Source organism: Plasmodium malariae (assembly GCF_900090045.1).
Source record: "Plasmodium malariae genome assembly, chromosome: 12".
Taxonomy (NCBI): Eukaryota; Apicomplexa; class Aconoidasida; order Haemosporida; family Plasmodiidae; genus Plasmodium; species Plasmodium malariae.
Window position 1 is genome coordinate 1074739 of NC_041786.1, and position 23531 is coordinate 1098269.

The 23531-nt window shown below is 27.8% G+C and overlaps 5 protein-coding genes across 5 annotated transcripts; 3 read left to right on the forward strand and 2 right to left on the reverse strand.

The window, feature by feature from the left end:
• Window positions 1-2205: 2205 nt before the first annotated feature.
• On the reverse strand, window positions 2206-5335 carry PmUG01_12033800 (GPI transamidase subunit PIG-U, putative; the record flags this gene model as incomplete). Its single annotated transcript, XM_029006541.1, has 8 exons — window positions 2206-2351; window positions 2500-2620; window positions 2927-2983; window positions 3130-3183; window positions 3368-3448; window positions 3696-3737; window positions 3933-4019; window positions 4256-5335. 8 exons carry the CDS (start codon window positions 5333-5335, stop codon window positions 2206-2208), a joined length of 1668 nt encoding a protein of 555 aa, XP_028863020.1.
• A 1835-nt stretch (window positions 5336-7170) lies between these two features.
• Window positions 7171-8574, forward strand: PmUG01_12033900 (elongation factor Tu, putative; the record flags this gene model as incomplete). The annotated part of the gene is made up of 1 exon (XM_029006542.1): window positions 7171-8574. One exon carries the CDS (start codon window positions 7171-7173, stop codon window positions 8572-8574), a length of 1404 nt encoding a protein of 467 aa, XP_028863021.1.
• Window positions 8575-9223: 649 nt separating this feature from the next.
• On the reverse strand, window positions 9224-12115 carry PmUG01_12034000 (conserved Plasmodium protein, unknown function; the record flags this gene model as incomplete). The annotated part of the gene is made up of 1 exon (XM_029006543.1): window positions 9224-12115. The coding sequence occupies one exon, from the start codon at window positions 12113-12115 to the stop codon at window positions 9224-9226; it is 2892 nt and encodes a 963-aa protein (XP_028863022.1).
• A 5043-nt stretch (window positions 12116-17158) lies between these two features.
• Window positions 17159-19004, forward strand: PmUG01_12034100 (ER lumen protein retaining receptor 1, putative; the record flags this gene model as incomplete). Its single annotated transcript, XM_029006545.1, has 5 exons — window positions 17159-17689; window positions 18056-18127; window positions 18426-18479; window positions 18603-18662; window positions 18867-19004. 5 exons carry the CDS (start codon window positions 17159-17161, stop codon window positions 19002-19004), a joined length of 855 nt encoding a protein of 284 aa, XP_028863023.1.
• A 2047-nt stretch (window positions 19005-21051) lies between these two features.
• Window positions 21052-23486, forward strand: PmUG01_12034200 (DnaJ protein, putative; the record flags this gene model as incomplete). The annotated part of the gene is made up of 6 exons (XM_029006546.1): window positions 21052-21161; window positions 21332-21725; window positions 21920-21977; window positions 22487-22519; window positions 22707-22838; window positions 23239-23486. The coding sequence occupies 6 exons, from the start codon at window positions 21052-21054 to the stop codon at window positions 23484-23486; spliced, it is 975 nt and encodes a 324-aa protein (XP_028863024.1).
• Window positions 23487-23531: the final 45 nt, after the last annotated feature.

A 23531-nucleotide genomic window follows, 5' to 3' on the forward strand; every position in this document is an offset into this window, starting at 1 on the left:
TCTATTGATTTATTTTATATAAAGTAATAGGCTTTTTGTTTTTAAAAATCAGTACTAAAATATTAACTGCTTATTTAAAAATCGATACGATGATCTTCGCAAAATGATTACGATGAATTTTAAAAAAATGAAAATTATATATTGTCAAAAATAGTAGAACGTAAATTATTACTTGTTCAGGTAAAATTAAAAAATTTATATGAAACATGTGCTATGCGATATGTATACGTATATATATGTATAAATATAAATTAAGAAAATGTAAAGTTGCGTTGTATACGTTTTACTGTTGATTTGCAATTGCATATTTATAATAATATGTTCATTATAATTAAGCATACAGATAAATATGTTACTCCTACATAAATATATACTTAAATATTTATATATATATATATATATATATATATATATTTAAGTATATATGAATGAATGTTTGTATACATGTATGAATGTATGTATGAATGTATGTAGGCATGAATGTATGAACGTATGAATGCATGAATGTATGAACGTATGAATGCATGAATGTATGTATGTATTTATATATTTATGTAGTTATGTATGAATGTATGTATAATTCGAATGGGGATTAAAAGTAACGACCCAGTATAAAGGATAATGCAACAACAACCAGTGCTTTGTTTAAACACTCAAATTTGTTTGAATATAAGGCTGTAAAAAAAAAAAAAAAATTGAGTTTACTATTTATTTTACGCTCATATATTATATATATATATATATATGAATACATTTATACATACTGAATACTTACTATTCGTGAGTGTATGCATGGTTCCTTCTTTTTTTTCCTCAAGTTTTATAAAAACATCAACAATATTCCCGCTGGTTTGGGGCCTTTCTTTTGATAATGCATTAAAAAGGTGCTATTTAAAAAAATTTTAAAAACAACAGAGGAATTGAATATTATTACAGGGTTGTTATATCACACGTGTTATACAGTAACCTTGTGCAATGTTATGCAAGAGTACTCTACATCACTGCGTGATTACTGTTTTGACATTTTTTTCTGACCATCAACAAAAATAAAAAGAGGTTATGCACTTAAGGAATAAAAACTTTTATGCTATACGAGGAAACCCCTTTGGTACCCCCCACATTGTCAATGTTTTATGTGCATATATATATATATATATATATATATATATACATATATATATATATTATTACTGTTTTTATATGTACATATACAAAAAATAAAAAAAAAGTTGTAAAAAAAAGCTTTCTAAAAGCTTCTTACCAATGTGAACATTTTAAAATTCATATTCAGGAAAAAATAAAAATTAACGAATGTTCTACTTTTTTTAATTTCATATGTATGGATTAACTAAAAAAAATAAAGAAAAGAGAAAAAATAGTACTATCATATATAACAATAAAAGAATGTGAAAAAAAGGTATTGCAGTATTTTAAATTTGCATTTCACAGTAATAGTATTAACATGTTCAGAAAAATAGTGAAACAACGAAACATTTAAAAAATATAAAAAAAAAAAAAAAAAACAGAGAAAATAAAGTTATATCTGAACATATAAAAAAATAAGTATATGTTAGTCTTCTTTACATTTTATTGGTATAAAGCACCAAATGTTCCACTTCACCATTTTTGAAACTAAATAATTCATATAGATAAACATAAACATGCAAAAGAGAAAAAAAAAAAAAAAAAAAGGAGCAGAGTTTTCTACGTGTTCTTAGTAAATATAATAATATGCGTCTTTTAAAATTACATTTAAGAATTATAAAATCTCGATTTGTTCGAATATGACAAATGTCTCTCTAGTTATTGATGACTGATGCCCGTATGTACAGGGATATACAAGTACATACATGCACATATATATATATATATATGTATGTTCACATGTACACATGTGGATCGTATTGCCGGGGAGTGAAGCACCATTTTGATAATAAACAATTACACCTGTTTTTATTTATGACTATACAAAATGTTCTACTCGGAACATACAGTAACGCATAGTGCGTGTAGTCCTACATTGTGCATATAGTTATGCATTATACATACATCCGTACATTATACTTACAGCCATGCATTATACATACATCCGTACATTATACTTACAGCCATGCATTATACATACATCCGCGCATTATACATACATCCGCGCATTATACATACAGCCCCGCTCTTTATATGTAGCCATACTTCTTACAAAATGAATTACAAAAATGTTTCTTTTAACGTGTTTAAAATGCTACATTTTTTCTCTTGTTTTTGGGATACTATTATACATTTTCCTTCGTCCAATTGAGGGATAGGAGTTTGCACACGAATGTAGAATTTTATGCTACTTGTTATGATAAAAGCTGTTTAAAAAAAAAAAAAAATAAAATAAAATGAACAAGCAAGGTAAATAAAAAAAAAAAAAGGACCAAGTTTGGTAAATATTTACAATAAAACATAGTTAAATAATGTAGCAAGTTAAAAAAAAAAATGATCTACGAGTAAATTTACTTGTTATATTAAAAACGACTAATTGGTTAAAAAATACATAGTTGGCATTTCCTGTATTCTTGCGTAACCACAAATTCATTGTAACAAAGAATAAATTCAAGTTTCCGAGAAGTATTATCAGCTGTTAAAAAAAAAGTGCACACAAAATAATTTGAAGTAAACATGTAAAGGTACATCAGAATGTACATATATACATTTGTGCACGTAATTCACATGCGTGTGTTCATAATATTTTAACAAAACGTGATACGAAAGGACAGATAATATGAACGTTCATACACATTGTGCATTGTTCATTCTGCGCAATAGTAAAAGCGCCAAAGGGGAGGGAACAGTAATATGTGTAATCCATATTACATATGTATAAATGTACGTATGCACTTAAAAACTCTGCACGAATGCATGGAAATTCGTTTTAAATTTTTACTAGTTTGGCAAACGGAATGGTATATAAGGTCTTCTCATAATCAATTGCCAGCAACAGCTGAAAACCAAAATGATAAAAAATAAATGACGAGGTGTGATAAAACAGAATGACGCTTAATAATGATAAAACAAATGGTGTAAATTGATAAACCAATTATACACTCTTTCGCGAATTTCACAAATGCTTCAAATATAGGTAAGTACCAAAGAGTACACTATATCGTTAATAGTAATATTGGGGTGATACATCAACGCAATCTGAAAAAGAGAAGTCAATCATAATTCGTTTCGAAAAATATAGCAGCTACAGTTACAAAAGAAGCATACATATTTATGTACATGTGTGTATTCACATAAATATGTACATATATATATGTGCGTACTTAGGTTTACGTTGCTAAGAGCTTATTGTGTAATGATAGCAATTTCTCTTACTACTTACGGCAATCATAATTTTTAAGTAGATTAGAGGTGTTTTCATGAGACGAAAAAAAAGGGGAAGGGGATAAAGAAAGATATGAAACTGCGTTAAAATAAAAGCGAAAAAATTAATTAAAACAAATTAGATTAGCAAAATATGGAAAATACATAATATATGGAAAATAAATGAAATATATATAAAAAAAAAAAAATTCATTTATGCCCACGAGGACATATTGTATAATATCCTTTTTATTTTACGTATTCTCATTTTGTTTCAAATACTGTATGTTCCCAATTTCATAATTTTTTTGTTTTACTCTTTCGTATATATAAACATTTAATCTTACGTGAAAGAGGAACAAAAAGGAGTAATAGTAGTCCTTAAACATCTGCAGAGCGAATTTGATTAGAGGTACACATATATATATGTATATATGTACATGTATACGTATATTCGTATATCTATTTGTATACGTATATTTGTATATCTATTCATACATGTACTGTACATGCTCATATCACATTAACTTTCCATGTGCTAATTTTGCCCCATCGCTCTTTCGATGAAGGATATGAAACGTTACCGTTGAAAAGATATACCAGAAATTGCCCAGGTTCGGCTGGAGGAACAGTACCTTGTATTCGTTAATCAACGTGTTGTCTAGGAACGACTGAAAAGGGGCGAATGATACGTATACGCACAAGTACATATGTATATATGTATGTATATGCATATGTATATATATCTATATCTATATCTACTTATATATATATATATATACATGTAAGTATATCCATATATATGGCCTCGCGGGTGCACATACGTGCCATAACACGTTCACGTGGTGCAGCTGCAAGATGTAGGAGCGTTACCCTTATTTGTTCAGAAATTTTGCTCAATACATACCAGTGAACTTGAGTTGAGGTAATATGAGGTAACAATCAGTAGAGTGTACATGGTAAAAGTGATAAGCAACAAAAGTACGTTCTTCAAAATGATAAGAAATAACTTGAAAAATTTTATATTTTCCTTTATATCATATTTTGTTACACCCTGGTCAATACAAATAATTAAATTGTTTATACCAATAATGGAAAGTATAAAGTGAAATGAAGAGATATATAAAAGTATGCTATTACAGAACATGATCATAAAATGGTTAAGAACAGACCATAATTTATTTGAAAAATTGCTTATACGTAATAGTGTTAAATAGAATGATGTTGTTATTAGTAATAATTTAAAATTGTCAAGTGAGAGAAAAACATTTGCTAGTATTGTAAAAGGATTATTCAAATAAATATTCATTAAAAGTATTGAGTTTATTAATCTCCATTTGTCTCTTTTACACGTATTTACATAATTAAAATATTTCCTCCATTTCTTTAACTTTTCAATTATAATAAATAAAAAGAACCCTATTAATAAATCAACTATACAAATAATAATATAATAGCGAAATTCGTAGTTATTCATTATGTTTTCTATTAATTTATTATTTTTTACTGCTATTTTTTTAAAAATAAGGATATGCAAAATATATAGGAATAACGGATTAATCCTTACTGTTAAGGAGGAATATATGTCTTTATAAATTTTACTCAGTATATAACTATCATAAATATATTTAAAATTATATACATCGGAATTAAAAGAATAATGCATTGAGTCATTTTTAAATATGAACTGTCTTAACTCATTATTTCTTTTATTTTTTTCAAAATATTTTTCCAACTCGTTAGATTTCTCTTCCAAAGGGGTATAATGACCCTTCCTTATATAATTGTCCTTTTGTTTCATCTCTTCATTTTGCATGTTTTCAATATTGATTAGCATGTTAATGTATTTGTAATTACTCCCTTGTATCACATTGAATAAGGAAAAGGCTAAAATTCGTATGAACAGGCAAACTAACAAACTTGTCACTACATACCTGCTCTTAGTGCTCCTCAATCGGGTAGATTCTTCATTTCCTCTGTGCTTCATATTTGTGCAAAAGTGCTATGCGAGCGTTTTGTTTCAGTGCTATGCGTGTGTGTTGAGTACCCGCTGCGTGTATGTGTTCCTCTAGTTTCCTGTATTATGCATGTGCACATATAAACATGTCAAACAGCAAAAAAGTAATCATACCTTTATACAGGAAAAAAAAAAATTTATCTCTGCATTTGGTCTGACAAATGTTGAATAGGTGTAACTAGTTCCGAGCTCTTAACAGTGTCCTGTTCTTTTTTCTTCTATGCTATATATTTGTTCTTAATAAGTATATATTCGTTCTTAAGAAGTATATAATTTTTCTTCCCTACTTAGTACATATTTGTTTTTCCTTATGTTGTATAAATTAGTTCTTCCTTATGTAGTATAAATTAGTTCTTCCTTATGTAGTATAAATTAGTTCTTCCTTATGTAGTATATAAATCTTTTTCCTTTTGTTCTATTTCTTTTTTTTTTTTTTACCGTTTCGCTTTTGTCGCATACGTATACTGTATTTGTTTCCCCTTCCCGGAGATGCTATTTTTCTGTTTTTATTGCGAACATATGTACATAATTTTAACCTAATTTAGCCTTGTTTTATTTATTTGTATTATTTCTTATTTTATTTCTTATTTTATTTCTTATTTTATTTCTTATTTTATTTCTTATTTTATTTCTTATTTTACTTCTTATTTTATTTCTTATTTTATTTTATTTTCTTATTTTATTTTCTTATTTTATTTTCTTATTTTATTTTTTTATTATTTTTTTTTATTTATTTATTTTTTTCCTTCATGCGCTCAAGCCTTTTCGGTAAAAATTTGCTTGACGCAGTGCCTTGCAATTTTTCCGTTGGTTTGCTTCTTCGTTTGTTAAAAGAGAACAAATAAAGAAAAAGGAGTAGAACTTATACACACACTCGAGTAGTATATATATTGACAAAAGTATAGCTGCGTTTAAGAGTATCGATATTTTTCTTTTTTTATTTCTTTTTTTACCATACCTATTTATGCCAATTTGTTATTACCTTTTGTAACCTCCGTACGTGGAGCGCGTCGCACGTACAGGAAGTATAAATTATACTGGGTTTATAAATCATACTGGGTATATAAATCATACTCGGTATATAAATCATACTGGGTTTATAAATCATACTGGGTTTATAAATCATACATACTGGGTATATAAATCATACTCGGTATATAAATCATACTGGGTTTATAAATCATACTGGGTTTATAAATCATACTGGGTTTATAAATCATACTGGGTATATAAATCATACTCGGTATATAAATTATACTCGGTATATAAATCATACTGGGTTTATAAATCATAATTGAGGTATTACCCTTTTTGTAGGCGTAAGAAGCATATCCTTGAGCTCCCTTCTCACACACATATACATTAAAATATAATAATAGTAATAAAATAATTTTTAAAAAGTGCAGTTAATAAAATTTTAAGCTCGTACGTTTATCTAGGTGTGAAAATACTATTGATGCAGAGGAGGGGCACATAACAGTAATAACTTATATTCGTATGTGCATTTTCCCAGAGTACATAACCCCACATAAGAGTACTTTTGAATGAGTGTTGCTTGTTGTGTATTTCTGAGTATTGCTAACTGATCATTGCTATTGCGTGTATGCGTGCTCACGGACTACGCGGAAATTTTTCCGAGTAAAAAGATATAGAAATACGCCGCTGGTCCAGTGGACATACATATATATATATATATATTTGTATTTATATATTTATATTTATATTTATATATTTATATGTATATATATATATTTATATGCATATGTGAGTGACGTCTTCACATAGCGTTAAAGGCGAAGTATAACATGCTGCAAATATTTCCGAAGAGGGAAGGGATAAGCTCTTGCCTTGTACAGGTAAATAAGATAGGTCTAAAAACAAACCAAGTAAGAAACATGAAGAGCAGTGTTTGGACAAAAAGTATCAGTTGTTATGGGATGAAAAAAGGTAGCTGCTATTGTATGAACGGATGGATAAAGAAACATAATGGAGGAATTAGTATAAACGAGAAAAAGAATTTTGCAATAGGAGTATTTGAAAGAAAAAAGCCTCATATGAATATTGGAACAATTGGTCATGTAGATCATGGTAAAACAACATTGACAGCAGCAATAACAAAAGTTTGTTCAAACTTAAATAGAGGAATTTTTAAATCATATGAAGAGATAGACAAAACACCAGAAGAACAAAAAAGAGGAATAACAATAAATGCAACTCATGTTGAATATGAAACGGAAAAAAGACATTATAGTCATATAGATTGCCCAGGTCATCTTGATTATATAAAAAATATGATAACAGGTACATCCCAAATGGATGGATCTATCTTAGTTGTTTCTGCATATGATGGCTTAATGCCACAGACAAAAGAACATGTATTATTATCTAGACAAATTGGTATAGATAAAATAATAGTTTATTTAAATAAAATAGATATGTGTGAAGATCAAGATTTAATAGAACTCGTTGAATTAGAAATAAGGGAATTATTATCATTTCATAAGTATGATGGTGATAATGTTCCATTTATTAAAGGATCAGCATTAAAAGCATTAAATGATGATAAGACAGAATATGGTGTACCATCTATTCTGAAACTTTTAGATGCTTGTGATAATTATATAGATGAACCTAAAAGAAAAATTGATTTACCATTCCTTATGAGTATAGATGATGTATTACAAATATCTGGAAAAGGAACTGTAGCTACAGGAAGAGTAGAACAAGGTACTCTAAAACTAAATGATCAAGTTGAAATATTAGGTATAAAAGATAAACCCATAAAAACTATTATTACAGGAATTGAAATGTTTAAGAAAACATTAGATACAGCACAAGCAGGAGATCAAATAGGTATTATGCTGAAAAATGTAAAAAGAAATGATATATGTAGAGGTATGATAATTACAAAAACGGTAAATATGAAAACATATAAAAAATTTCAAAGTGATGTCTATGTATTAAAGAATGAAGAAGGTGGAAGAAAAAACCCATTCTCTTCTTATTATAGGCCCCAAGCTTATATACGAACGGCCGATGTCAATTGTGCTGTCATTCTTAATGAGGATACGCAAGTGGCCAATCCAGGTGATAGTATTAAGTGCACCATTGAGCTCATGTACCCCCTTGCCATTACCAGCGGCCTGCGCTTCTCCTTGCGCGAGGGCGGTAGGACTGTGGCCTCGGGAATCATAACGAAGGTCATATAGTTGGACGCACCATAAGAAGCGGGGTTGTAGGTGCGCTAAGAAACTAGGTTAAAGGCGAGATAGACAAGCTCATATACATGTTCTCTCGCTTGCGTGTGCATATGCACAAATGGAACCATGCAATTTGGAGGCCCCCCGATTTCGCCACCACATCTAGCACTTCTTTCATTTCGTTCCTAACTCATTTTGCTAATTTACGTCGAGTTTGTTTAGCCTTACTCGTCCCCTATCCATATGCTCTTTCGTTTAGTTTTAGCTCTTTTTTTTTTTCCTTTTTCTTTTTCGTTTTTGTTTTATCCTTCTCTTTCTCTTTCTCTTTCTCTTTCTCTTTCTCTTTCTTTTTTTTTTTTTTCCAAGTTCAACATAGGTTCTTATGCAAATTTCACCTCCTCTTCCAGGTAGACAATGAATATACCATAATAAAGCATGCAAAATAAAAAATAAAAAAAAAAATTTTAGATAAAACACAACGTAAAAATCTTCCAAATGGTATAAAAAATTACCAGCTGGGCTATTCAAAAGGGGAAGAATAAAAAAAAAAAAAAAAAGATATGAAGCGAGTTGAATTGCATCACAGCGTATAGCCGTAACAGCTACGTACAAAAGCGGATTGCGCAAAATGATGCGCGCCTTTTTCACTACGGACGATTCAAATAAATAATCTAGAAAAATCATCCATTCTATATTTTTCCTCGGTTACAGGGCATTCAAAAATGTCGTCGGATTTTAGAAATAAAGAAATAGCTTTTTCTGAGAAAACATAACCAGCAGGTGTTGTAAAGGGAGGGTTGTTTTCATCCATCACTTGGTTAGTATAAGGACACACAAGAAAACTTTTCGTTTTTTGTATATTAGGTAAATGTGTAATTGTATTTTTCAATTCATCAATACATGTTGGACATTTTGTTGATTTCTTTTTTCCACACTCTTCTGTTTTGATGACTGAAATTCCTGCTTTTAATAATAATTCTAGTAGTGGTTTATTTAACACACCTGACACTTCTGAGTATACTTGTTTAAACAACCTTATAACTTTCCTCCATCTTTTTTCATTAAAATATTCCAAGGCGGTATTTCCTCGTCTGCTACATGGATCTGTACAACTGCTTCGACTTCTCTTCGCAATACCGCCGCTACCTGCCGCACCTACACTGTTCAGTGCTATGTACGTGATAATATACTTGAGATCGCGGGATATGCAGGTGTGTGGTTGGACGACGCTTTTTTTAATATAATCCATAGCCTCGAAATTTTTATTTTCAAAAATGAAATTTATAACATGTTGTAGATGTAACTCTGATTCTATATTAGAATCAATTTTCTTTAATTGCGATTTGTATTTTTGACACCATTGTAGGGCGGGCTTGATATTATGAATTCTTAACTCATTTATTATTTCTAAATATTCTTTATATATATCTGCATCTGAGTAATATTGCAGTTTGTATCTTTTACAAAATATATCTACAGTTTCAAAAAATCCGTATCTTGATAAATATGCATCTATTAGCCAACATATTCTATTATCATACGTTTCAAAACGGAAATCATGTTTTAAATTTTCTAGTTGTATATCTGCCTCATAATATATATATTTCAGTCTAGTGACTAATTTTTTAATGTATACATTTAGTAATGCTTTTGATTCATTTACTTTACTTTTTAATGCTTGCAATTTTTCTATTATGACATTCAACTTTTCCAAATATATAGCATCAGATAAATTGTTTAATTTCTTTTCAATAAACAATGTTATTATCATAAAATTCTTCTCTAACTCTTTCTGTATATTTCTAAATGTGTTCAATATACATTTCAGTGGAATTTGTATGAACGACTTGTCAATTGCGTTTAAGCACAGCTGCTTCCTGTCCTTGTCCTTGTTCTTCTGATTATCCTTATCCTTATCATTTCCCTTTTTTGATTTTTCCCTCGAGTCTTCCTCTGAGACCTTTTGCTTCATCCCCTCGAAGCAAAACCCCTCCTCCTTCCCCTCCTCCTTCCCCTCTTCCTTCCCCTCCTCCTTCCCTTCCTCCTTCCCTTCCTCCTTCCCTTCCTTCCCTTCCTCCTTCCCTTCCTCCTTATTATATTTTGTTCCTTCCATCTCTTCCTGTTCCTGTTCCTCCCCCTTATGCTGCTCCCGCTTCACCCCCTCCTTGTCATGATATTTTACATTCTTCTTCTCTGCATCCTTTTGCCTTTCCATCCCTTCCTTAACCTCATTCAAGTGACAATCCTCATGATGCATACTATTTACTTCATCTACAGATAGGTAGCTTAAATTAACCCAAACATCCACATTGTCATCATTACCACTATCAATATCATCACTACCATCTTTACCATATCCACCATCTTTACCATTTCCACTATCTTTACCATTTCCACTATCTTTACCATATCCACTATCTTTACCATATCCACTATCTTCACCATTTTCACCAGCTTTACCATTTCCACTATCTTCACCATTTCCACCATCTTTACCATTTCCACCATCTTTACCATTTCCACCATCTTTACCATATCCACCATCTTTACCATTTCCACCATCTTTACCATTTCCACCATCTTTACCATTTCCACCATCTTTACCATTTCCACTATCTTCATCATTTCCACCATCTTCACCATTTCCACCATCTTTACCATTTCCACCGTCTACCTGCTGTACTCGTCCTCCTAAACAAACGCCCCTACAACGCAGGTCATCCGTTGAAACATTCTTTGCCACTTCCTGATCCGGTTTGTTTATGCATCCTCTAAAAGGATTTACTACATTACTTACAGTGGTACTCTCTTTTTCTTTTACTCTAATTGATGTCTTCATAATATGCTCACTATCATTCTTTTTTTTTTTTTCCCTTTCGCCCCCCTCACTCACTCTGTATTTCATATAAGAAGATGTATTCTCCTTATGCTTATCTGTGCTGGATATAAATTCATTCATTTTATTTTCTAAAGTTAAAATTGATTTAGTTTTATTCTGTAATATTATCATTTGCTTATCGATCTTTTCTTCTATCATTTGAAGGGTCGTGTTCATATTTCTGTTCTGTGTAACTGATTCGTCTTCATTCTTATCATGATCCTGCATTGTGTGCATAATTCTACTATTATGCTTTTCACTTTCTTCTCTTTGATTTTCCACAAAAAAGCTTTCATTAAAAATATTATTATGATTACCACTATTTTCGTTATTACTACTATTTTCGTTATTACTACTATTATTATAACTACTATTACTATTATTATTATTACAATTTTCATTATTATTATTGTTTCCCATAATACTCAAAGCAATCCCATGCTCTGTTGTATGTTCACTAAAAGCCAAATCAGTAGCACTGCTATTTGGATATTTGTTTATTTTCAATTTGTTCTTCTCTTCAACATTTAATTTGTCTGATACTGGTGTGATTGTCCTTCTCCTTTCATTTCCCCCTGCCAACGAATTTACATTTTCATTTTTATGCTCTTCATGAGAACTATTGCCTTTTTTTTCATTCCCCTGGTCTCCTTCAGTTTTTCGACTGTCCATGCTTTTTGTAATTGTATTACTTTAAAATGGTAAGAAAAGGGGTAAAAAAAAGGGGTAAAAAAGGGGTAAAAAAAAGGGGTAAAAAAAGGGGGTAAAAAAGGGGTAAAAAAGGGGTAAAAAAGGGGTAAAAAAAAGGGGTAAAAAAGGGGTAAAAAAAAAGGGGTAAAAAAGGGGTAAAAAAAGGGGTAAAAAAGGGGTAAAAAAAAGGGGTAAAAAAGGGGTAAAAAAAAGGTAAAAAAAAGGGGTAAAAAAAAGGGGTAAAAAAAAGGAAAAAAAAGCTAGCTGTGCTTTTATTACGTTTTATAGACAAAGCTATGTTGAATGATTCTATTGCATAGCGAATGACAGAATAAACTCGTGTGAAATATAAAAAGATTATAAAAAAAGGAATAAAAAATAAAAAAATATACGACTGAACGTGTGTACACATGTTTAAGTATATATTTCTGTATATATATGCATTCATATATGAATCTGCATTTGCATTTCCATTTGCATTTGCTTATGTATACACACGAACCGCCTGACTTTGTTTGCACAGTCTGCTACACCATTCTGTGTCAATTACAAGCAAGCATTTCCGCATCGCTTGTTAATTTTTTCAAAAAAAAAAAAAAAAAAAATTCAAAAATTGAGTTTTCCCATTTTAAAAGCAGCTTTTTTCATATATGCTGCTTTACTATACAAAATCGGCATATAGTTTTTTTATCATCATCGCATTAAAAATATGTATTCTCAAAGAGAGGACGGAAAAAAATAAATGCACAAATATAGTAGGTAAAGAAATTCAAAATAAAAAAAATGTAAATTTTACTGCTAAGGGGTAGAACGGACTTTCCTTTTTTTTTTTTTTTTTTTTTTTTCGAGAAATAAAGTCCATGCAAAGGTACATGTCGGGAAGAAGAAGAAAAAAATTGATAAAAATGGAAGAAAGGGAAAATATCGAAAAAAATGGGAAAAATGGGAAAAATGCGAAGAATGAAAGGAAAGAAAAATAAAAAATAGCAAACAAATAGCAAACAAATAGCAAACAAATAGCAAACAAATAGCAAAAACATAGCGAAAAAATAGCGGAAAAATAGCGGAAAAATAGCGGGAAAATAGCGAAAAAATAACGAAGAAATAAAAAAACAAAGGAAAAACAAAAAATACTGATAAAAGGGTGCGAACACTGTGTAAAGAAGCAACAGAATTTTATCATCTATTAAAATTTAAGTATAACATATAAATTTGGTATGCGTATATGTATACGTAGCACATGTGCGCATGTACAATACCTTTTTCGTGTAAACAATCATGTGAACTCTTAATTGTCCCTTTTTCATATAGCTTCATCAGTGTTAAAATTATTAGCTTGTAACGCATTACTCGAGTTATAAGAGAATTTTACCCTTATGAGTATCTTCCTTTTGTTAGCTTAAAAATTATAAGGGAAACACATACATAAAACACGTATGTTCATTTTGAAAATAACAAAAGGGGGGAGGGGTCGGCAGTGCCGTCCAAATCATTAGAGATAAAGCCGCATAATAGCATAATAACATAATAGCAAAAAAGAATAAATAAAAATAAAACGGCATCTGGTATTTATTGTATTTTATGTGCAAAATAATAAAGATTGAATCGTGAATATAATACTAAAAAAAAAAAAAAAAATTTCAGTAGAACAAAAAAAAAGAAATACATGTTACAGACAGCTAAATATTAACATATACTGGGGGCATTTATGATGCCGTGCGTTTGTGTATGCGTATACATAATAAATAGCTTGGAAAACCAACCCCTTAAAATATTACACCCATATTGTACATATACACATAATGCATACACATACATACACATACATACACATACATACACATACATATACATACACAGGAGCACGTTGTAACACCTGCACATGTTCAAACGGAAAAGCTACATAATCGTATAACTCATGAGAGGCTAATGTTTTCCTTTTTATGCCAAATTTTTTTTTTTTGAAGTAAATTAAAATTAATCAAACTAAATTAAATAAGATAATTTTTATTTTTTAGACATAGAAAAAAGAAACCTCCTAAAAAGAATGCTGTTTCGCACTATCAGTAGTCTCAGCCTTGTTAACAAGAATGCAGCACGGACTTCGAAACACACACATATGCATACACTTTTTTTTGTTGTTCTTCTTATGTAATTTGTTTTTTTTTTAAATTGAGTGCGTATTATGATCTTTTGTGTACATTACTCACCAACTAGGAAAAAGAAAATGAAAATTAATGCATTTTTTTATATACTCATTCAAGGGAATATATTATCCTACCACATTTACCAAACGCTGCATTTTTATGCCATCTCGTTTAATATTCCTTAACAACAATTGCAGATTTTAATTTATTTCTTTTTTCCTTTCTATTATTCCTATATTTAGAAAGTTTATGCGTCTCACTTCAAAAGGTTTTTATGTTTTATTTTAAAAGATTACCTCTCTTTTTTTTTTTTTTTTTTTCTCTACATTATACCCAAACTGTTTAGTTATGTGCCAAATGGACAAGAACATTTAAACACACATACATGCACAGGTCAGGTAAAAAAAAAAAAAAAGAAAAGCAAAACAAAACAAAACAAAAAAACAAGAACAAAAACAAGAACAAGAAAACAAATACACATAAACAGATACTCATAAACAAATACACATAAACAGATACTCATAAACAAATACACATAAACAGATACACATAAACAAATACACATAAACAAATACACATAAACAAAAACAAAATGAACATATTTAAAATACTAAGTCCAATTTACAAGACTTAATAATAAACACAACTTGAAAAAATTATTTAAAAGAATATCCCGCATATCGTGAAATACAAAACAAAACTGCACAAGGATTGATATTTTAACAAACCCGCAGACAGTTGTACATAACAAGCGTCTGTACATGAATATTCCTCTCGCATTTCTTACTAAACAATTCGATATAATAATATATATTTGTCAAAAAATTTTAATCTCCTCTTTGGTGTAACTAAAATAACTTCCCTATTCTGAAACGAGTTTGCAGCAATTTACCCCAACATGGGTACATGCATATGCATTTGCATATATATATATATATATATATATATATATACACACATATAACGGTATGTGCGTAATTCCAAAATGAATGTAGATATCATTTAAATGATAACAGTGTTTATGTTTATTTGATTAGCCAAAATATATGCGAACGAAACGTACATAAACTCGTATGTCCTAAAATTTGTCCTTGAAAAAAAGGTTTACGCAAAATTCGCCAAACAGTGAATACACATTTATGTATGTACTTATGTATACATATATATACTTATGTGTATACCTTTTTTTTTTTTTTTTTTTTCCGTTTATTTCCAATTTTTTTCTTAACAGTATTGAATAAATAGTAAGAATTAATAATTTATAAATATTTTGTCATTTTGTTTATTTCTTTGTTATTTATACGTATAACCCAAAATGAAAATGTGCTGTTCTTTTTTTTCTTTTAAGCAATAATATAACATACTAAAAATATCACTCACTTTATTAATGTGTATTATATATATATATATATATATATATATATATATATATCTATTTATTTATTCATACAATATGATTTTTCATATTTTGGCCAAAAAAAAAGAAAGAAATACATTAAGCATATTACTACCAATATTTCATACATGTTAAGTTTATGTTATGTACATGTTTCGTATACGTTATGCATAAACGGAATGGCAAAAAATCAAACCAAGAGAATAGTAAACATTCGATAAAAAAAAATAAAATACCCAAGATAAAAAAAGAAAACTGCAAAATTGTAAGTAGCGAATTAGCAAGTAGCAAATTAGCAAATTAGCAAGTAGCAAATTAGTAAATTAGCAAATTAGCAAATCAGCAAATTAGCAAAATAGCAAGTAGCAAATTAGCAAAATAGCAAGTAGCAAATTAGCAAAATAGCAAATTAGCAAAATAGCAAAATAGCAAAATAACAAAGTGCAGTAAAATATTATGCTAAAGGGCATTAAAAAAAATATAGTGTACAATTAAACGTTACTTGTATACAAAAAGGAAAAGATGAAAAAAGGAAAAATAATACCAAACTGCCAAACCTAACAATACGTACGTGTTTATATGTGTATGTACGTGAGTACATATGTATATATGTATGTATGTACGTATTTATGTATGTGAATGTACATAAATTCACATCGTACAAATATTCGTACTAATATATACATATAAATATGTATATAATATATGTATATATATTAACAATATTTCTGCAATTGAAAATGCAATGACCCGAACGTGAAAATAAATAATGATTGAAAAAATAACAAATTTAAAAAAAAAAATAAAATTATGGGTACAATTTTTAAGTATATTAAAATTTAAAATAAAAGAAGGAAACACATATGTATGTATACGTACATGTATAAATACGTATGTATATATGAATAAATACGTATGTATATATGAATAAATACGTATGTATATATGAATAAATACGTATGTATATATGAATAAATACGTATGTATATATGTATATGTACATGTATAAATACTTATGTATTTGTATATATGTACATTTTTTGCTGGGTAAAATTAATGGGACTACATGATAAACTTAGAGGAAGAAGAGTTAACTAGAGTAACGCAAATATACGTTAAGATAATACCTAACCAGTTATTTAAGGAGAAACGCAAAAAATAAAATAATTAAAAAAAGAAGAGACCAAAAGAGAGCACATAAAAGGGCAAAAGAACGCATATATAATATATCGTACGTCATATATAGTATATAATATATCGTATATAATATATCGTATATAATATATCGTATATAATATATCTTATGTGATATATCGTATGTGATATATCGTATGTGATATATCGTATGTGATATATCGTATGTAATATATCGTATGATTACATTAATTTGAGAAAAGGACCTTGAGCCGTATTGTCATATACCTATATTTACGTACATATATATATATAATATATGCGTATAACTTTTTGTGTGAAGACAAGATGAAGGGGGTAAACGATTTTATGCGAAAAGTGAATGATGTAGAAAAGATGAAAAGATATTTGTCAGACCATAGTGCTTCGATAAAAATATATTGTTTCTTCTTGCTGTTAGTTTTTATCTTTTATCATTTATTTTCAGATGGGGATTTTTCTTTTTTATTAACTCTTTCATCAGTTATTAGTATGTTTTCATTTCTTATGGTTTTTCTGAAAATTGAAATAAATAAATCATGTGCAGGAGTTTCATTAAAGATGATGGAATGTTATGTTGTTCTTAATACAGCTAGACTATTATCTATAGTACCATTCGAAGGATACTTACCTTATGATAAAAGTGGGGACTGGTTGTATCAGCTAGTTGAAGCTATTTCGTTATTTATTAATTGTTGTATTGTATATTTGTGTAGATATAAGTATAAAAGTACCTACGACTCGGCAAACGACATTTTTAATAATCTGCTTTTAATTATTCCTGCGTTTGTTATCTCCATTTTCGTTCACCCCTCGTTGAACTCCTTCCTCCCAGCTGATGTAGGAACAAAGCGCGAAAAAAAAAAAAAAAAAAAAAATATAAAATATAAAACAAAACGTAAAATGCAAAATCTAAAACGTAAAACGTAAAACGTAAAATGTAAAACGTAAAACGTAAAACGTAAAATGTAAAACCATAAACAGTAATAATCTTGATAACGCATTAAATAGTGAAAAATTATTGAAAATAATAATATTGAAAAAAAAAAAAATTAGGCGCAAATTTAAAATTAAAATTAAAATTAAAAATTAAAATTAAAAATTAAAATTAAAATTAAAAATTAAAAATTAAAAATTAAAATTAAAAATTAAAAATTAAAAATTAAAAATTAAAAAATGTAATACCTCTTTTTTTTCAACTGTTAGGTAGCATGGTCTTTTGCGTTATACTTAGAATCAGTTTGTGTATTACCACAACTGTCAATGTTCCAAAAGGAGGTAAAAAAAAATAGAAATAGAAATAGAAATAGAAATAGAAATTGAAATAGAAATAAAAGTAAAAGTAAAAATAAAAAAGATTTAAATAAAAATAAAAAAGATTTAAATAAAAAAAAAAAAAGGTTTAAATAAAAAAAAAAATTCTTAACACCGTGCATACATTTATGTGCATTATTTCCTTTTCGCTTGTGTATGTGTGTGTATAACAGTGTATGCAATTTTTAAATTTTATTGCCTGTTCATATTTTTTTGGAATTGTGATCCCTTTCTAATTTTTTTTTTTTTTTTACATTTTCAGGGAAAAGTAGCTGCATTTACTACTCATTTTTTAGCATCACAGGCTTTTTCAAAAGTAAGAGGAAAACAATAATAAAGAAGCTTTAATCATTTTTTTTTTTTTTTCCTATACCCACTCCCCATGAAACCTTTCCTTTTTTCTTTATGTTTCACTCTCTTTACGTTTTTTATCTCATAGGTTTTATCTTTCTTTTTTTGGATAGTGTCACATAAGGAGTTGAATTCTTCGGATAACATTGTAATAGCACACATTGCTCATTTTGCGTTGTGCCAAATATAGCACTTTATATGTATATATGCATACAGTGTTTCTTGTTAATTTTTTTTTTTGAATTATACGTATGTAAATTTATATGCATATACGAACATATACGTATGCATTATTTTACGTGCACATGTTCATAATTTTTTTTTTTTTTTTTTTTTTTTTTTTTTTGATTAGATTAAATCGTATGTGGGTGTGTGGGTTGTTATTATGCAAGTAGTTCAGCTGATTTTAATGGGTGACTTTATTTATCATTATATTCGATGTTTAAGTAAAGGAGTATCATTTGATAATTTATTAAATGAAAATGTTTAGCATTAATTTAAAAAAAAAAAAAAAAAAAAAAAAAAAAAGGAGGGGGGAAAAAGGTATTTTTATTTTTTTAATTTTATGCTTACAGTTATTTATTGGACAAATAAGAACAATCACAGATTTTTTTTTTTTTTTTTTTAGAATTAGGAATATGTATGCATAATAAAACAGTAATTTTAATTGGTATATGTTTAAAGTAGAACTATTATAAGTTGAACCCTTTAAATATCTTGTTACGTTTTATGAAAAAACGGGTATAATAATATGACATATATTATATGTAAAAAAGAATAATTCGGAAATATAAATGCGAAAAGTAAAATCTGGGAAATGAGGAGAATAAGAAGAGTAATAATAAGAAGAAGAACAGCAACAACAACAGCAATAGTAATAACAACAATAGTAATAACAACAATAGTAATAACAACAATAGTAATAACAGCAATAGTAATAACAATAATAGTAATAACAGCAATAGTAATAACAACAATAGTAATAACAACAATAGTAATAACAGCAATAGTAATAACAACAATAGTAATAACAACAATAGTAATAACAACAATAGTAATAACAGCAATAGTAATAACAATAACAATAATAACAACAGTAAGATGGTTGTTATTGCACATAAATATGATCCCTTCACTGTCAAATGAAAATTTCCTCTCACTATTTTCTTTGTCCTTTTAAATTTACATGCATATAAATACTTATACACCGTATGTTGTACGCGTATGTTTCCCAGATGTATTTTTATATAAGTTGTAGGATATATGTATTGTATACATATACATATGTATATTTTAAAAGTTCATTCAATACAATGAAATTTTAATGTCTATTATTTCATCATGTAAAACTACCTAATATGTTAAATGACGTTAAACATGTACCGTTATGCCATCACAATGATTATACTTTTTTTTTTTTTTTTTTTTTTTTTTTTGCATGCATATATATACTTATAAGTAACCGGTTGTTTGTTTTATGTTATATGTTTATATATATGTATATATAAATATATATACATATGGATATATCCCTTTATTTGTTTTATTTCATATTTTTCGCGTTATCCCTTTTTTTTTTTTTTTTTTTTTTTTTTCAATATTCCTTCATTTCTTCTATTTTTTTTTAAAGAAATTCTTAAAAAAAAGACAATTTTTCCTTAGTAAATTTCAGATGTTTTCGAAGGTATAAATATGTGCACGTACATGTATGCACATATATATCAACACATATATATCTACCCATATATATATATGGATACATATATATATATATATATATATAACACTAGTATTATCTACTGCAAAACGAAATGCTGTTACTTAAACAACAAGTAATATACAGCACAATACGAAATGTAATGAAATTAATGGAATAATAGTGCAAGGATAATAAAATAAATGTATGCATCCAATCTCTTTTCTACTTCTTTATAATCTTTAAAAATATAGAAATCCATCTGGTAAACATATATTTTTTTTTTTTTTTTCTTTGTAAAACATAAAAAAAGGTATAAATATAATTTTCCACAATCCTGATAAAGGATAAAAAGAAAAAAGAATTTTTCCTTTTCTCTTTTTTGCCTCTCAAATTTTTCCTTTTCTCTTTTTTGCCTCTCAAATTTTTCCTTTTCTCTTTTTTGCCTCTCAAAATTTTCCTTTTCTCTTTTTTGCCTCTCAAATTTTTCCTTTTCTCTTTTTTGCCTCTCAAATTTTTACTTCTCAATTTTATGCACTGCAAAATTTTATGCAAACTTTTTGCAAATTTTTTCAAAAAATAGCTGAAACGATTCTACATTTTTTTTTTTTATGAAAAGTTAATATAATGCCAATGTAACGAAATAATGTCATAATATTTCAGCCCCCTACTTTTTTGTTTATTTTGGGTAAATATAAATAATATGTTACGTAAGGAGGCAAGAATAAATGTGATATGGTATTTATATGTATATATATATAAATATATGTATGTATATTCGTACACATGTAGTACCTGGATGGAGTCATAAATAAACGAATATAGAGAGGTTACTGAAAAAATGTTTTTAATAAAGAAAAGATACATATGTTTTTATAATTCTATTTGTAAATCAAATATTTTAAGTAAAACATTTCACAATGGGAAAAGTACTGGTATGTCCCAAAGGAGGTACGCTATATATTTTTTTTTTTTTTTCTCAGCATTAATTGTGTATAGCGTCTTCGCATCTTTTCGTTTAGCATTCGGATGCGACTACTATTTTGTGGCATATTACTTATTCTTTTATCCCCATTTTTACTAAATTTTTACCTTTTTTTTCGATTTACTACCCGCTGTAGCCATTTTTCAAGTAAGAGCTTCTACGACATACTGAATGTGAAAAAGGGGAGCAGCAAAAATGAAATCAAGCAAGCGTACCGAAAACTAGCCTTGATGTATCACCCAGATCGAAACCCGAATAATAGAAAAGAGTCTGAGCAAAAGTTTCGAGAAATTACAGAAGCATATGAAACATTGAGTGATGATAATAAAAAAAAAATATATGACAGTCAATTAAATAATGGGTTTTATTCAGACAACTTTAACAGTAACTATTCAACCAGTTCAAACAATAATGTTAATTATAATTTTCAAACAAGGAAAATGACTGACGAAGAAATTGAAAACGTTTTCAAAAATGTTTTCGGAACTATGAACTTAAATGATATTTTTAAGTCGAACATTTTCAATGAGGTAGGCAAAGAAAAACGAAAATAAAAAACTTAGCTTTTTATGTACATGTAAGGATTTTTTTGATGACTCTAAAAACATGGCTTATCATTTTGCCATTATGTTGAGAAGAAGTGTATAATATCTCAAATGTGTCTACAATAACACAATTATATTATTTAATTTTGAAACATTTTAATTTTTATCATTTTTAATAGAGCAATATTAGGACGAGGACCATGGGAAGTAGCATTTTTAGCAATTTCGGATCAGCCGGTAGGACTGAATATATTTTTATTGTAATCTGTTCTGTTCTATTTTATTCTATTTTATTTTATTCTATTTTATTTTATTCTATTTTATTTTATTCTATTTTATTTTATTCTATTTTATTTTTTTCTATTTTATTTTTTTCTGTTTTATTTTTTTCTGTTTTATTTTATTCTATTTTATTTTTTTCTGTTATATTTTTCTCTATTTTTTTCTGTTTTATTTTATTCTATTTTATTTTATTCTATTTTATTTTTTTCTGTTATATTTTTCTCTATTTTTTTCTGTTTTATTTTATTCTATTTTTTTCTGTTATATTTTTCTCTATTTTTTTCTGTTTTATTTTATTCTATTTTTTTCTGTTTTATTTTTTTCTGTTTTATTTTTTTCCTTTTTATATTACTTTCTATTACATTTTTTTTTTTTCCAACCATTGTTAAGTTCATATTGTGAATAATGATACTTCATACAATATGCTCATTTTTGAATTTTTTGTTTTCCTTTTAACTTTTCAGGATCCTACGAAAACAGCAGCAACAATATTAAACGTAATAATCCATTGCAAAGTTACTACATGTGCCTGTATATGTTTATGCATATGTATGTACATGTATGTATATGTATGTTTATATACATACATTTTTTCTTTTCTTTCTTTCTTTTCTTTCTTTTTTTTTTTTTTTTCTGTTCGCAACTACATGTACCTTTCCCGTCTTTTCTGCACACACTTTTTAGAAACTAATATAAAAACTGAAATTATACCAAGAGGGAATAAAATAATTGAAAAGACGACTAAAATTATTACTTACAAAGATGGGCATGTGCAGCAAGAAATAATAGAGAGAGAAATAAATAATAATAGTAAAGGTTCATAAACATGATAAAAAAAAGCTCGAATATATATATATATATATATATATATGTATAAAAAAAAAAGAAAAAAGAAAGAAAAAAAACGGTAAATATGCTGTGTGTTTGTGTGTGTGTATGGCGCGGATGTATGTATGTACATATGTATATATGCATATGTGCACTTTTGTATTTTTTTTTTTTTTTTTTTTTTTTTCTACGAGACAACTAGCCCTTACTTTTTTTTCGTCATTTTGATATATATACCTATTCTTATTCGTTCCTTTATGAAATTTTATGAACGTTTCACAACGACATATACAATACATGCTGTTACATGGCGCATTACTTCCTTCCCCTCTCCCCTTTTGAATTAAACCATACTCTCAAACACATCCTATTTTTTTATTTTTAATAGACTTTGAAGACTTCTTTGATGTTGACTTTTTTTTAAAAAATAATATACATAATATGAATAATGATTTGCACATGAAAAAGTTTAATAGAAATTTGAAAGATTATAAACAAAATAATATAACAAAACAAATTTTAAATTACGTTCATGGAATTCTTTCTATTGCAACTAGAAGAATCCTAGTCAATTTTGTCGTCCATGTGATGCGAAAAGCGATACAAACCATCCTATATATGCTACGAAAAAAATGAGCATCTATCCCTTCTTAAACTTTTTGTAAGATTTATTTTTTTTTT